The following is a 15,292-nucleotide window of genomic DNA, read 5'->3' on the forward strand; positions in this document are numbered from 1 at the left end:
ACAGTTCCATTGGGGTTGACAAGAAAAGAAAGGTAATTGCTTGTGTTTTGCTGTTGGTTCAGTGTTGTGTTCTGCCTCCACTTCGGACTCACAGTCATCCAAGGAGAACCCAGGCTTCATGTCGTGTTCTTCCAGCCAGTCTACATCCTCACTGCCATGCAAAGTTTGGCCAACTGAAGACACCACAGCCCTGCCTTTGTGCAGCTGGTGGATGGCAAAGGGACTCCATTATTGGTATTGGTTTATTATTGGCACATGTACTGAGATACAGTGAAAAGCTTTGCATGCATGTTATCCAGCCATTACATTATATAGCTGAGTATAACAAGTACAACAGGTAGTGCAAAGAGAAAAATAACCACAGTGCATAATACAGTGTTACTTCATTTAACGTTATAATGTGCCAGGTCCGAATGAGGCAGGTTGGAAGATAGGGCTAAACCTTAGCTTATGGGAGTAAAGTTCAGTAGACTGATAACTGTGTGAAACGATTGATAACACTAGCTTTTACAATGATTATTTTATATGTAAATGTAATCAGATCACAGTTGATATTATAAATAAATAAATGCAACAAAAACTATCTCTTGGAATTAGTTTGAAGTATAACTAACTAACCGCCTTCTTGTAGTAAGCCCCAGCCAGTGACATAACACCTCTGGTTTGCTGGGAAGACGTGCAATGGTGAAGGAAGACACACGGGCTGGATGAAACTGGTGTATTTAACAGAAGACGAAAGTTCAAGCAATGCAATGTCATAATCCATCGTGACATTGTCAAATTGTTCATGGATTATCAGCCGTTTTATGAGTCGCCTTTCCACATCATTGTCAGTAAAGCCGAGAGAGTGTGCTCCAATGTACACTCTCCATAACTGTCGGTCAGAGTACCTGCCAGGGAATACAACATGCTCACAGTATCTTCATTGCAATAAGCTCTCCGGGCAACACTGAAGCACGACTGGATATCTTCCATTTTTATTAATGTTAATATTTCATGTGCTTTGTGATAATATTAGGACATTTAGAACAAAATATGGAAGGAAAAATACATTGGTTCATTCTCATCCATGGTTCATTTTCAAGTAGCATATTGGTGGTTGTTCAAGACACTGGTGAGACCATACCTGGAGTACTATGTCCATTTTTGGTCACCCTGCTACAGCATAGATGCCATTAAACTGGAACGGGTGCAGAGAAGATTTATGAGGATATTGCCAAGATTTGAAGGCCTGAGCTATATGGAGAGGTTGGGCAGGCTAGGACTTTATTCCTTGGAGCGCAGGACGATGAGGAGTGATCCTATTGAGTTGTATAAAATCATGGGGGAAATAGGGTGAATGCAGTTTTTTACCCCAGGTAGGTGCATCAAAAACTAGAGGGCATAGGTTTAAGGTGAAAGGAGAAAGATTTAATAGGAATCTGAGGAGCAACATATTCACACAGATGTTGGGTATATGGAAGTAATTGAGGCATGTACTTTAACAGTGTTTAAAAGACAGGTATATGGATAAGAAAGGTTTAGTGGGAAAATGGGATTAGCTTAGATGGGGCATCTTGGTCGGGTCGGTCCGTCTGACTCTGACATAACTCTGACTCACTGACAGAGTTAGGACCCAGTGGAGTAGACAATATCATGCATGTATTTAGCAATAAGATGCTTAATGCTATTAAATCTTTCCCCTCTCATCTCAAAGTCCTGGAAACATGCTGGTAAATCTTCACTGCACACTTCCCAGCTCAACAACATCCTTCCTAAAGCAAGGTGACCAAAACTGAACACAACACTCCAAATGCGGCTTCACCAACATAAGTTCATGTCATAGGCATAGACAATAGATAATAGGTGCAGGAGTAGTCCATTCGGCCCTTCGAGCCAGCACCGCCATTCAATGTCATCATGGCTGATCATCCACAATCAGTACCCCGTTCCTGCCTTCTCCCCTATCCCTTGACTCTGCTATCTTTAAGAGCTCTGTCTAGCTCTCTTTCTTGAAAGCATCCAGAGAACCAGCCTCCACCACCCTCTGAGGCAGAGAATTCCACAGACTCACAACTCTCCGTGTGAAAAGGTTTTTCCTCATCTCCGTTCTAAATGGCTTACCCCTTATTCTTAAACTGTGGCCCCTGGTTCTGGACTCCCCCAACATCGGGAACATGTTTTCTGCCTCTAGTGTGTCCAAACCCTAAATAATCTTATATCTTTCAATAAGATATCCTCTCATCCTAAATTCCAGGGTATACAAGCCCAGCTGCTCCATTCTGTCAACATATGACAGTCCTGCCATCCCGGGAATTAACCTTGTCAATATACGCTACAATCCCTTAATAGCAAGAATGTCCTTCCTCAAATTGGGAATCCAAAACTGCACACAATACTCCAGGTGTGGTCTCACTAGGGCCCTGTATAACTGCAGAAGGGCCTTTTTGCTCCAATACTCATCTTGTTATGAAGGCCAATATGCCATTCGCTTTCTTCACTGCTTGCTGTACCTGCATGCTTACTTTTATTGACTGATGAACAAGGACCCCCAGATCCCGTTGTACTTCCCCTTTTCCCAACTTGACTCCATTTAGATAATAATCTGCCTTCCTGTTTTTTCCACCAAAGTGGATAACCTCACACATATCCATATTAAACTGCATCTGCCATGCATCTGCCCACTCACCCAACCTGTCCAAGTCACCCTGCATCTCATAGCATCCTCTTCACAGTTCACACTGCCACCTAGCTTTGTGTCATCTGCAAATTTCGCCACGCCCACGTCCACGCCACAGCAGCGGCTAGAAGCTCAGCAGACCACAGCCCCATGATGCCAAAGTCACCAGGCCAACAATCGGAGGACTCCTCTCTGGTGATCCCCGGTAAGGATTCGCCCGCTCCGCGATGGAAAAGTCCACGTTGTGCCTGCTGCTGAAGCTCCAGGCCCAACTCCTGGGAAGGCCGCTCCAATCCAAGCTGTTAGGCCATGAGGGAGGTGACATGGAAAAAAGTTGCCTCTGTGTCGAGGAGGCGACCGAAAAGCTGTTTCTCCCTTTTCCCCCTCAACCATCCCCTACACAAGACGTACCGAGAGACACCTAAACTAACATTTGGACACACCACAAAAAACAAATAAAGTCAAAATAATGAACATGCTGCTGGCCCCCAACCGACCAAGGTGGATAACCTCACACTTATCCACTTAAAACTGCATCTGCAAGTGACCACTCCACTAGTCACTGCCTGCCATTCTGAAAGCGACCCGTTAATCCCGACTCTTTGTTTCCTGTCTGCCAACCACTTCTCTATGCATGTCAGCACTCTACCCCCAATACCATGTTCTCCAATTTTGCCCACTAATCTCCTATGTGGGACCTTATCAAATGCTTTCTGAAAGTCCAAGTACACTACATCTACTGGCTCTCCTTTGTCCATTTTCCTAGTTACATCCTCATAAAATTCCAGAAGATTAGTCAAGCATGATTTCCCCTTCGTAAATCCAAGCTGACTCAGACCGATCGTGCCTATCCAAATATGCTGCTATTTCATCTTTTATAATTGACTCCAGCATCTTCCCCACCACCGATGTCAGGCTAACTGGTCTATAATTTCCTGTTTTCTCTCTCCCGCCTTTCTTAAAAAGTGGGATAACATTAGCTACCTCCAATCCACAGGAACTAATCCTGAATCTATAGAACATCGGAAAATGATCACCAATGCATCTACAATTTCTAGAGCCACTTCCTTAAGTACCCTGAGATGCAGACCACCAGGCCCTGGGGATTTATCAGCCTTCAGTCCCATCAGTCTACCCAACACCATTTCCTGTCTAATGTGAATTTCCTTCAGTTTCTCCATCACCCCAGATCCTCTGGCCTCTCGTACATAAGGGAGATTGTTTGTGTCTTCCTTAGTGAAAAAGGTTCCAAAGTACCTGTTCAACTCATCTGCCATTACCTTGTTCCCCATAATAAATTCACCCTTTTCAGTCTTCAAGGGCCCAACTTTGGTCTTAACTATTTTTTTCTTCTTCACATACCTAACAAAGCTTTTACTATCCTCCTTTATATTCTTGGCTAGCTTACCTTCGTACCTCATCTTTTCTCACCATATTACCTGTTTAGATATCTTCTGTTGCTCTTTAAAAGTTTCCCAATCCTCTGGCTTCCCGCTCATCTTTGCTATGTTATACTTCTCCTTTATTTTTATACTGTCTCTGACTTCCCTTGTCAGCCAAGGTCAACCCTTACTCCCCTTGGAATCTTTCTTCCTCTTTGGAATGAACTGATCCTGCACCTTCTGTATTGTTTTCAGAAATACCTGCCATTGTTGCTCCACTGTCCTCCCTGCTAGGGTATCTTTCCAATCAACTTTGCCCAGCTCCTCCCTCATGGCTCCATAGTCCCCTTTCTTCAGGAGCAGAAGTAGGCCTTTCGGCCCATCAAGTATACTCTGCCATTCAATTATGTCTGATCAATCATTCATCAACCACATACTCCTGCCATCTCCCTGTAACCTTCGACGCCCGTACTCATCAAGAATCTGTCAATATTTCCCTTAAAAGTATCCGATGACTTGGTCTCCACAGCCGTCTGTGGCAATGAATTCCACAGATTCACCGCCCTCTGACTACATAAATTCTTCCTTATTAAAAGTACATCCTTATTCTGAGCCTAAGCTCTCTGGTTCTAGACCCTTCCCACTAGTGGAAACATTCTCTCCACATCTATGTCCAGGCTTTTCACTATTCGGTAAGTTTTCAGAATACTGTACAGGCCTACAGTCAAACGCTCATCCTACTCATTCACTCAACTTCCTCCAATGCCAGCACATGCTTCCTCAGATATGGGGCCCAAAACTGCTCACAATACTCCAAATGTGGTCTGATTAGTGTCTTATAAACCCTCAGCATTACATTCCGACTTTTATATTCTAGTCCTCTCGAAATAAATGCTAACATTGCATTTGCTTTCCTTACTACCAAATCAACTTGCAAATTAACCTTTTGGGAATCCTGCACCAGTACTCCCAAGTCCTATGCACATCCAATTTCTGAATTCTCTCCCCTTTTAGAAAGTAGTCTACACCTTTATTCCTATTACCAGCTTTACTGCACGCATTACCACACTGTATTCCATCTACCACTTCTCGGCCCACTCTCCCAACCTGCCCAAGTCCTTCTACAGAGTCCCTGCTTTCTCTATACTACCTGCCCCTTCATCTATCTTTGAATCATCTACAGTTGGTCACAAAGCCTTCAATTCCCTCATCCAAATCATTGATATAAAATGTGAAGTGTAGTGGCCCCATCACCGACCTTGCCGAACACCACTAATCATTGGCAGCCAACCACAAAAAGTCTCCTTTATTTCCACTCTCTGTCTTCTGCCATTCAGCCAACCTTCTATCCCTGCCGGTATCTTACCTCTGATACCAAGGGCTCTCATCATGTTTAGCAGCCTCACGTGCAGCACCTTATCAAGGGCCTTCTGAAAATCCAGGTAAACCACATCCACTGACTCTCCTTTGTTTATCCTGCTATTAACCTCCTCAAAGAATTCCAACAGATTTGTCCGGTAAGTTCTCCCCTCCACTAAGCCATGCTAACTGTGGCCTACTTTATCATGTGCTTCTAAGTACTCGGAAACCTCATCCTTTATAATATTACCAACCACTGAAGTCAGGCTGGCTATAGTTTCCCTCTCTAGCGTATTACATAATCATGTAATTAAACATGATTACAATCAAGCAGTCCACAGTCCACATGATGAAGGGAATAACATTTAGTGCAAGATAAAGTCCGATTAAAGATAGTCCGAGGGTCTCCAATAAAGTAGATGGTAGGTCAGGACTGCACTTTAGTTGTTGATAGGGTGGTTCAGTTCCCTGATCACAGCTTGAAAGAAACTGTAGGTACACAAAATTGCTGGGGAAACTCAGCGGGTGCAGCAGCATCTATGGAGCAAAGGAAATAGGCGACGTTTCGGGCCAAAACCCTTCTTCAGACTGATGGGGGGGGGGGGGGGGGGAGAAAGAAGGAAAAGGGGAGGAGGAGGAGGAGCCCGAGGGCGGGCGGATGGGGGGGGGGGAGGAGACAGCTAGAGGGTTAAGGAAGGGGTGGAGACAGCAAGGGCTAGCAAAATTGGTAGAATTCAATGTTAATGCCATACGGACGCAAGGCCCCCAGACGGAATATGAGGTGCTGTTCCTCCAATTTCCGCTGTTGCTCACTCTGGCAATGGAGGAGACCCAGGACAGAGAGGTCGGATTGGGAATGGGAGGGGGAGTTGAAGTGCTGAGCCACCGGGAGTTCAGGTAGGTTATTGCGGACTGAGCGGAGGTGTTCGGCGAAACGATCGCCCAACCTACGCTTGGTCTCCCCGATGTAAATCAGCTGACATCTAGAGCAGCGGATGCAGTAGATGAGGTTGGAGGAGATACAGGTGAACCTTTGTCGCACCTGGAACGACTGCTTGGGTCCTTGAATGGAGTCGAGGGGGGAGGTGAAGGGACAGGTGTTGCATTTCTTGCGGTTGCAACGGAAAGTGCCCGGGGAGGGGGTGGTGCGGGAGGGAAGGGAAGAATTGACGAGGGAGTTGCGGAGGGAGCGGTCTTTGCGGAAGGCAGACATGGGGGGAGATGGGAAGATGTGGCGAGTGGTGGGGTCACGTTGGAGGTGGCGAAAATGGCGGAGGATTATGTGTTGTATTTGCCGGCTGGTGGGGTGAAAGGTGAGGACCAGAGGGACTCTGCCCTTGTTGCGAGTGCGGGGATGGGGAGAGAGAGCAGTGTTACGGGGTATGGATGAGACCCTGGTGTGAGCCTCATCTATGGTGGCGGAGGGGAATCCCCGTTCCCTGAAGAACGAGGACATTTCCGATGCCCTGGTATGGAATGTCTCATCCTGGGAACAGATGCGGCGTAGGCGGAGGAATTGGGAGTAGGGGATGGAGTCTTTACAGGAGGCAGGGTGGGAAGACATGTAGTCCAGATAGCCATGTGAGTCAGTGGGTTTGTAATGTAAGGAAAGAAACTGTCCCTGAATATGGAGGTATGCATTTTCACAGTTCTGTACCTCTTGCCTGATGGGGGAGGTGTGAAACTCATCCTTGATTATGCTGGTGGTCTTGCCGAGGCAGCGTGAAGTGTAGATGGAGTGAATGGAAGGGAGGTTGCAGTAAACAAAATGTGAGCAATAATGAACCAAATTCCTCACCCACTTCTTGTACGTAAATACTCACTCCCCTTATTTACTGACCACTAGATGGCAGAGTTATCCATAGCAGAGACAGAGGCTGGGTTAAAAAAATAAATCACAAAGTGCTGGAGTAGGCCAGGAGTAACTCAGTGGGCCAGGCAGCATCTGTGGAGAACATGGATAGGTGACGTTTTGGGTCAATACCCATCTTCAGAGCGTGTAGGAAGGAACTGCAGATGCTGCTTTACACTGAAGATGGACACAAAATGCTGGAGTAACTCAGCGGGACTGAGAGTGGTGGGGGGAGCGAAAGCTGGAAGAGAGGCGGGACAGGACAAAGCCTCATAGGTTATAGATGGATGCAGGTGAAGGGATGGGGGGGGGGGTTGATAGGCAGATGGTTGGACAAAGGGCAAATATGAATGAAAAGACAAAAAGTGTGAGATAAAAAGGTAAGGATAGATGAATTGCAAAATGTGAAGAGAGAGTAAGGAATGTAGGGGGAAGGGGATGGGTGGGAGGAAGTTGAAAAAAGGGGAAGGGTTGGTTAGTTCCGTAACATTGGATAATTCAATGTTTGTGCCATTAGGTTTAAACTAAATTAGAGCTTGATTGCTTCAAACTAAATATTGGATTATGCAGCACATAATAATGTGGCTACTTCTAATCAGATGTATTTACTATTGAACAAATGCCAATATTGCATTAAACAACAGCACAGATTTGTCTTTCCCTGGCAGCTCACTCACCTGTATGACTCCGCATCTTGGAAGCAGTGAGAGGCAGACAGAAGCCACCAATTATTTATCAACGTGGCTCCACATGTATGTCCCAATGTGCCAAAGTGGAGGCTGATTTGCCAAGGCCATTCTCCAATCACTGCGTCGTTACCATTGACAATCCGACTTCTTATGGACGGTTGGTTTCCACAATCTATGTGGAAAAAGGAAAACAGCTCTTTGTTAGAGGCTGACTCTGATTCTGCCGGAGTCAGGCTGATCAAATAAAAAACATCTCTCAGATGTCCAACTGTACAAACGTTTGCCCACCTGCAAATGACCTCAATTACAAACAGTTTGAATAAATTGATAGACTGTATTAAAAACCAGAACATTTTCACTTAATAAGCCAGTTATATTTTTTAACTGCAAGCACAGGTGTGTTGCATTTGGAATGGTACCAGGGTAGGAGTATTCAATGCAGAAACATTCCATTAATCACATGCTCTCAGGTAGTGGACCAGCTGTTTTTCCAGACAATCGTTTGATAGTTTGTTAAGACCACTTGCAAAGCAAACATCTCCCAGCGTGCTTCTCACAAATCCTGATGTCCTGATGCAAGGTCCCAAGCCAAAGTGACGACTATCCCTTTGCCTCCACAGATGCCACTTGACCTGTTGAGTCTCTCCAGCATTGCTTTTTGCTCCTGAATTCAACATCTGCAGTCTTTTGTATCACCATGTTTCGGTTCATATATATATATATATATTCGGTTCATAATATATATATATATTACTAAAACTTTCATCTTCTTTGTTTCTATGTCTGTGTGCCTGTCTGCAATCTCTGATTTGGTGATGTTGTAAATTATGCCATAACGGTACACGATAGCGCTAGAATTCCTGGACCACCTTACTCGCAATTGTCATGTGGTGGTTTGTATCAAGTTTCGTTCAGATTTATGTTATATTTCACAAGTTATTTAAATTTTTTTATTTACAAAACCCCAATTTGAGAAAAATTATCTTCCCTCTGCACTGGCATGATGTCACAATTGGATTGCAGCCCTGCTCGCTGCAATGTTGCTTTCCCAGGACACTGAGTCCTACCAGCCCTAGGAAGTGCAATTGCAAGCTACAATGTTGCAATCCATTTTATTAAATATTCCTGGCAGCAAGGATTTAAAAAAAAAGTTTAATGAAGGAGGGTGCATTTTTTTAAATATTCCTGGCAACAAGGATTTGTTTTAAAGTTTAATTAGGGAGTGTGAATAAGGGGGAATGAGCCACCCCTGCGCAGTTAGGAGCTATAGGTGAGTACTGGAATATTGTGTTGGGGGAACGGGTGAGTGGTGGAATATTGCATTGGGGAACGGGTGGCGTTGGGGAATCAGGCCTCCTGTGGGGGCTATGGGTGAGTTGGGGAATATTGCATTAGGGTACCAGGCCTCCCGTGTGACACTTGGTTTAGTATATATATATATATATTACTAAAACTCTCATCTTGTTTGTTTGGATGACTGTCTGTGAGTGAGTGAGATCCTCAAATTATGCCAAAACGGTACATGTTTGTGCTACAATTTTTGCACCACCTTACTCACAATTGTTCTGAGGTGTGTTTACAACAGGTTTTGTTCAGGTTGATGTTATATTTTACATTTACATTATATCACATTTTTAAGTTTACAAAATCCAGTTTGAGAATGACGAACACTGCAGTGGCAGTTGCTGGCAGTTACAGCTATGACGTCACATGGGATCTTATTTGCAACAATGTTGCAATCACAGAACACTGAGTCCTGGCAGAGGGAGGCTGAAAAGGAGGGGGAGAGAGGGCTGGGGGAGGCAGGGGAAGTGGAATTGGATTTTTTTTTTAAAGTCCTGGCAGCAAGTGCTTGCAGTTGGGGGCTATGGGTGAGTGGTGGAATATTGCGTTGGGGGAACGGGGTGCGATGTGGGAATGGGTGAGTGGTGGAATATTGCATGGGGGAACGGGTTTCATTGGGGACCAGACCTCCCATGTGACAGGGTCCCAATGGGTCCCACTTGGTACTCTCATCTTGTTTGTTTGGTTGTATATATGCGTGTATGTTCCCGAAATGCCGCCAAATGGTACACAATAGCGCTACAATTTTTGGCCCACTTAACTCACCATTGTCCTGCGATGTAAATGAAGCAAGTTTCGTTCAGATTGATGTTATATTTTACAAGTTATAAACTTAGAAAAATAACTTTTCCACTTGCTGTGCCGCGTGTTCCGGAAACTCCGCCAAAATGGTACACGTAAGCACTACAATTTTTCGCCCACCTTACTCACCATAGAAACATAGAAACATAGAAATTAGGTGCAGGAGTAGGCCATTCGGCCCTTCGAGCCTGCACCACCATTCAATATGATCATGGCTGATCATCCAACTCAGTATCCTGTACCTGCCTTCTCTCCATACCCTCTGATCCCCTTAGCCACAAGGGCCACATCTAACTCCCTCTTAAATATAGTCAATGAACTGGCCTCGACTACCCTCTGTGGCAGAGAGTTCCAGAGATTCACCACTCTCTGTGTGAAAAAAGTTCTTCTCATCTCGGTTTTAAAGGATTTCCCCCTTATCCTTAAGCTGTGACCCCTGGACTTCCCCAACATCGGGAGCAATCTTCCTGCATCTAGCCTGTCCAAACCCTTAAGAATTTTGTAAGTTTCTATAAGATCCCCTCTCAATCTCCTAAATTCTAGAGAGTATAAACCAAGTCTATCCAGTCTTTCTTCATAAGACAGTCCTGACATCCCAGGAATCAGTCTGGTGAACCTTCTCTGCACTCCCTCTATGGCAATAATGTCCTTCCTCAGATTTGGAGACCAAAACTGTACGCAATACTCCAGGTGTGGTCTCACCAAGACCCTGTACAACTGCAGTAGTACCTCCCTGCTCCTATACTCAAATCCTTTTGCTATGAAAGCTAACATACCATTCGCTTTCTTCACTGCCTGCTGCACCTGCATGCCCACTTTCAATGACTGGTGTACCATGACACCCAGGTCTCGCTGCATCTCCCCTTTTCCTAGTCGGCCACCATTTAGATAATAGTCTGCTTTCCTGTTTTTGCCACCAAAATGGATAACCTCACATTTACTCCACACGGGATAAATGGGATGTGCATGAGCCAAGTTTCACTCAATTTGATGTTATATTTTACGTTATTTACATTTTGAAAGTTATATATTTTACAAGTTATTGACATTTAAACAAAAAGCACTTTTCCACTTGCCGTGTCATGTTTTCTCGAAACTCTGCCAAAACAGTACACGATAGCACTACAATTTTTGGCCCACCTTACTCACCATTGTCCTGCGATGTGAACTATCAAGTATCGTTCAGATTGATGTTATATTTCACAAGTTATTGACATTTTAAACTTATTATATATTTTACAAGTTATTGATATTTTAAACTTAAAAAAACACTTTTCCACTTGCCGTGCCGTGCTTTCTCGAAATTCTGCCAAAACGGTACACGATAGAACTACAATTTTAGGCCCACCTTACTCACCATTGTCCTGCAATATGAACTACCCAGTTTTGCTCAGATTGATTTTACAATTAATTTTACAAGTTATTGACATTTTAAATTAAAAAAAGATCACTTTTACACTTGCCCTGCCCGTCAGCCACGTTCGACGTCACAATGGAAACCCAATGCGTCACAATTAGATGGCCGCTGGATCCACGCGTGCGCAGTTGGGCGAGGGTAGCCAGTACTGCTACCCATGCGTGCGTAGTTGGGGGTTGCTGGGCCCGCCGCTATTTTGAGATCATCAGCTGTGCCTGCGCTGTTGCCGCGCTGCCAACTTGAAATTGTCATTTTGACTCGCGTCATAACGGCGATCTCTGGTGTCACAATGGGGGCCCATCGGCCAATTCAATATGGCACCGTCTCCCCGCGCATGTGCAGTGGGCCCGGTATCAGCGCGTGTGCGGGATTTGAAATGACCGCGCGTGCGCAGCGGATACTGAAAATCTCCCCACGCTTGTCCTCCTAAATTCCTCATTCAGGAGCCTTCCAGGCAACCTAGGCCATATTGCGGGCATTTATTAAATGGGAACTCCTGAGATAACATGGTCTTAAAGTCTTTGACGGAACCATTGAGGTTTAGGCTAGCTAATGTTGGCATATATTATTATTATTATTATTATTATTATTATTATTATTATTATTATTATTATTATTATAATAGGAAGAAGGGTTGGGGTCATGGTCAGATGAGAAGATGGTTCTGGTAGTTGGAAGTCCATCATCTTCAAAGTACAAGAAGGAATAGATTCCACTTGTCTGGATGTGTGCAGTGCTAAAAACTCTCAAGAAGTTCAACAGCATCCAGGGAAAAGCAGCCTCATTGATTAACTCCACATTAACATCCTAAGCATTGGCACGCAACGGCTGCGGTGTATGCTATCTATAAAATGCATGTACTCTCCCAGACTACTTCCTAAACCTGTGAGTATACCAAACGGTTCCACGGGTCATATAGGTTTGAACATAGATATGATAAGGGCATTTAAGAGGTTTTTAGATAGGCACATGGACATGCATGGTATGGAATTCTATGTTATCCCACTCTCATCCATTCCCTACACACTAGAGGCAATTGACAGAGTCAATGAACCTACAAACCCACACGTATTTGGGCTGTGGGAGGAAAGTGGAGCTCCCCGAGGAAACCCACATGGTCACAGCGACAATGTGTAATCTCCACATAGATTGCACCTGAGGTCAGGATCGAACCCTGGTCTCTGGCGCTGAAGCAGCGGCACCCCCAGCTGCAGCACTCCACTGCCCCACATTGTACTTATCGGAAAGCCATCATGTCCTCAATGGAGAGTAAGATACTGGCACCCAATAGGAATAAATTGAAGTCAATGTAAAACTTCACAAACATTTTGGATGTGGAGCAAAACCGTGGTTTTGTTTAAACCGAGGGTGACCTACATACAAACAGCAAACAGAATGATCATTGTGTCTTCTGAAACTGCGAATCTCACCTGATGAACATGGGCATGTCAGCAAAAGCATTCCTTTCAGGTACAGATAAGTAATGAAAGATCAGTGTCTCTCAGTCCCTTCTGAAGCTGAGTCATACAGTGATCGCAAAGGAAATTAGTTATCTCAGGGAATTCACTGGTTCCCAGGGAAAAATAAGCAATGATCATCCACCAAATATCGCACTACTGAGAACTAAACGACAGCCTGCATTTTATTATGTGCATGCATTCCTTTCATTAATATGTCACTTTCTGCAAATTCTTAAAAGAAAGAAAATAATGTGAGCAGCAAAGAAACCCAATGGTTTCTTTCCTCTCTCAACCAATTTGTTTTGAAAGTGCATAAATAAGCCTGATGTTTTTAAAGATATTTTTCACATTGAAAACTATAAATAACTAGACTAAGTGGGACCTGTTGGGTCCCAGTCACATGGGAGGCCTGGTCCCCCAATCAACCCATTCCCCAATGCAATATTCCACAATGGTGTGGGAGAGGGGGTGGTGTGGGGGTGATGTGGGGGAGGGGGGTTGGGGGAGGGGGTGTGGGGTTGGGGGAGCGGGGTTGGGGGGGGGGGTGTGTGGGGGAGGGGGTGTGGGAGTGGGGGGTGTGGGGGAGGGGGTGTGGGGTTGGGGGAGCGGGGTTGTGGGGAAGGGGTGTGTGGGGGAGGGGGGGTGTGGAGGAGGGTGTGGGGGAGGGGGTTGTGGGAGGGAGGGGATGGTGTGGGGGGAGGGGGTGATGTGGGGGGAGGGGGTGATGTGGGGGGAGGGGGTGATGTGGGGGGAGGGGGTGATGTGGGTGGAGGGGGTGATGTGGGGTGGTGTGGGGGGGTAGGTGGTGTGATGGGGGGGAAGGGGGGAGGAACGGGGAGGGGTAAAGAGGGGTTGTGGGTGTGTGGGGGGAGCCGGGTTGTGTGGGGAGGAGGGGAAGGGGAATTGGTGAGGGGGGAAGGGGAAGGGGAGATGTGTGGGGAGGAGTGGGAGGGGTGAGGGGAGGGTGTGTTGGGGGGAGGGACTCCCCTCAGCAGCCACTGGCCATGACAACACACATCACCTCCCGACTCCACACAACGGCTTTCCCGACCACACAGCGGCTTTCCTGACTCCACACAGCGGGTGCCGGAAAGGGAGTTACCTTAATGGTGACTGACAGGCGAGAAGACCAATCTGCTGATCTCACAATTTTAAAATTTTTAAACTCATATTTCACCGATCGGAACAAAACTGGTGGCGGAAAAATTCCTAGCGTTGTAGCGCAAATTTAATTACAACGTAGACCGGAAGCGGTCAAGATGAGAGTTTTTGTAAGAGTATAGAAGATAGATATAGATAGATAGATAGTGCAAAGTTGTAATAAAACAAAGATACAGTTTGGGGGATGCGGGGTTAATTGCATGCTTTTGAAATAGCCATGGCTATCATGCCAACACACTTGAAGACTGAGAGGGACAATGATCTTCAGGATCATATCAATCTCAGTAGGTAATCACAGCAAACCTTCTTTCTCACTTGACTATCTCACTGTTACATCTGCAGAGAACCTCATGGATCCAAGTCATTTCCTGAACTTTCAGTTAGCTCCACCTGGCAGTTTAAAGCAGGCACCAAAATGCCAGATGCTCCCTGTGGCATTGGTAAAGATATAAAAGTTCTGTCCAGGGCATAGGCCTGAAAAGAGTGTAAGGTCTTTGCCAGTGCATTGATGCCTCCTTCATTAAGCAGATATGCCATAAACCTAGTTGTATTTTTGAGAAGGTTTTTGAGGTTCTTCTGCAGTCGTACAGGGCTCTGGTAAGACCACATCTGGAGTATTGTGTACAATTTTGGTCTCCTAATTTAAGGAAGGACATCCTTGTGATTGAGGCAGTGCAGCGTAGGTTCACGAGATTGATCCCTGGGATGGCGGGACTGTCATATGAGGAAAGACTAAAAAGACTAGGCTTGTATTCACTAGAGTTTAGAACGATGAGGGGGGATCTTATAGAAACATATAAAATTGTTTTATATATAAAAAGGACCGGACAAGCTAGATGCAGGAAAAATGTTCCCAATGTTGGGCAAGTCCAGAACCAGGGGCCACAGTCTTAGAATAAAGAGGAGGCCATTTAAGACTGAGGTGAGAGAAAACTTTTTCACCCAGAGAGTTGTGAATTTGTGGAATTCCCTGCCACGGAGGGCAGTGGAGGCCAAATCACTGGATGGATTTAAGAGAGAGTTAGATAGAGCTCTAGGGGTTGGTGGAATCAAGGGATATGGGGAGAAGGCAGGCACGAGTTATTGATTGGGGACGATCAGCCATGATCACAATGAATGGCGATGCTGGCTCGAGGGGCCGAATGGCCTCCTGCACCTATTTTCTATT

At 45.4% G+C, this 15,292-nt stretch overlaps 1 protein-coding gene across 1 annotated transcript in view; it reads right to left on the reverse strand.

Annotated features, from left to right (window-relative positions):
- Positions 1-15,292, reverse strand: part of LOC116980249 (suppressor of tumorigenicity 14 protein homolog) — an 87,942-nt gene that overhangs the window by 13,949 nt on the left and 58,701 nt on the right. Inside the window, exons 17-18 of the mRNA XM_033032302.1 lie at positions 7,930-8,113; positions 619-890 (exon numbers count right to left, since the gene is read on the reverse strand). Of these exons, the coding sequence (XP_032888193.1) occupies positions 619-890; positions 7,930-8,113 (456 nt within the window). The remainder of the gene's footprint in view (positions 1-618; positions 891-7,929; positions 8,114-15,292) is intronic.

Source organism: Amblyraja radiata, chromosome 14 (assembly GCF_010909765.2).
Source record: "Amblyraja radiata isolate CabotCenter1 chromosome 14, sAmbRad1.1.pri, whole genome shotgun sequence".
Taxonomy (NCBI): Eukaryota; Metazoa; Chordata; class Chondrichthyes; order Rajiformes; family Rajidae; genus Amblyraja; species Amblyraja radiata.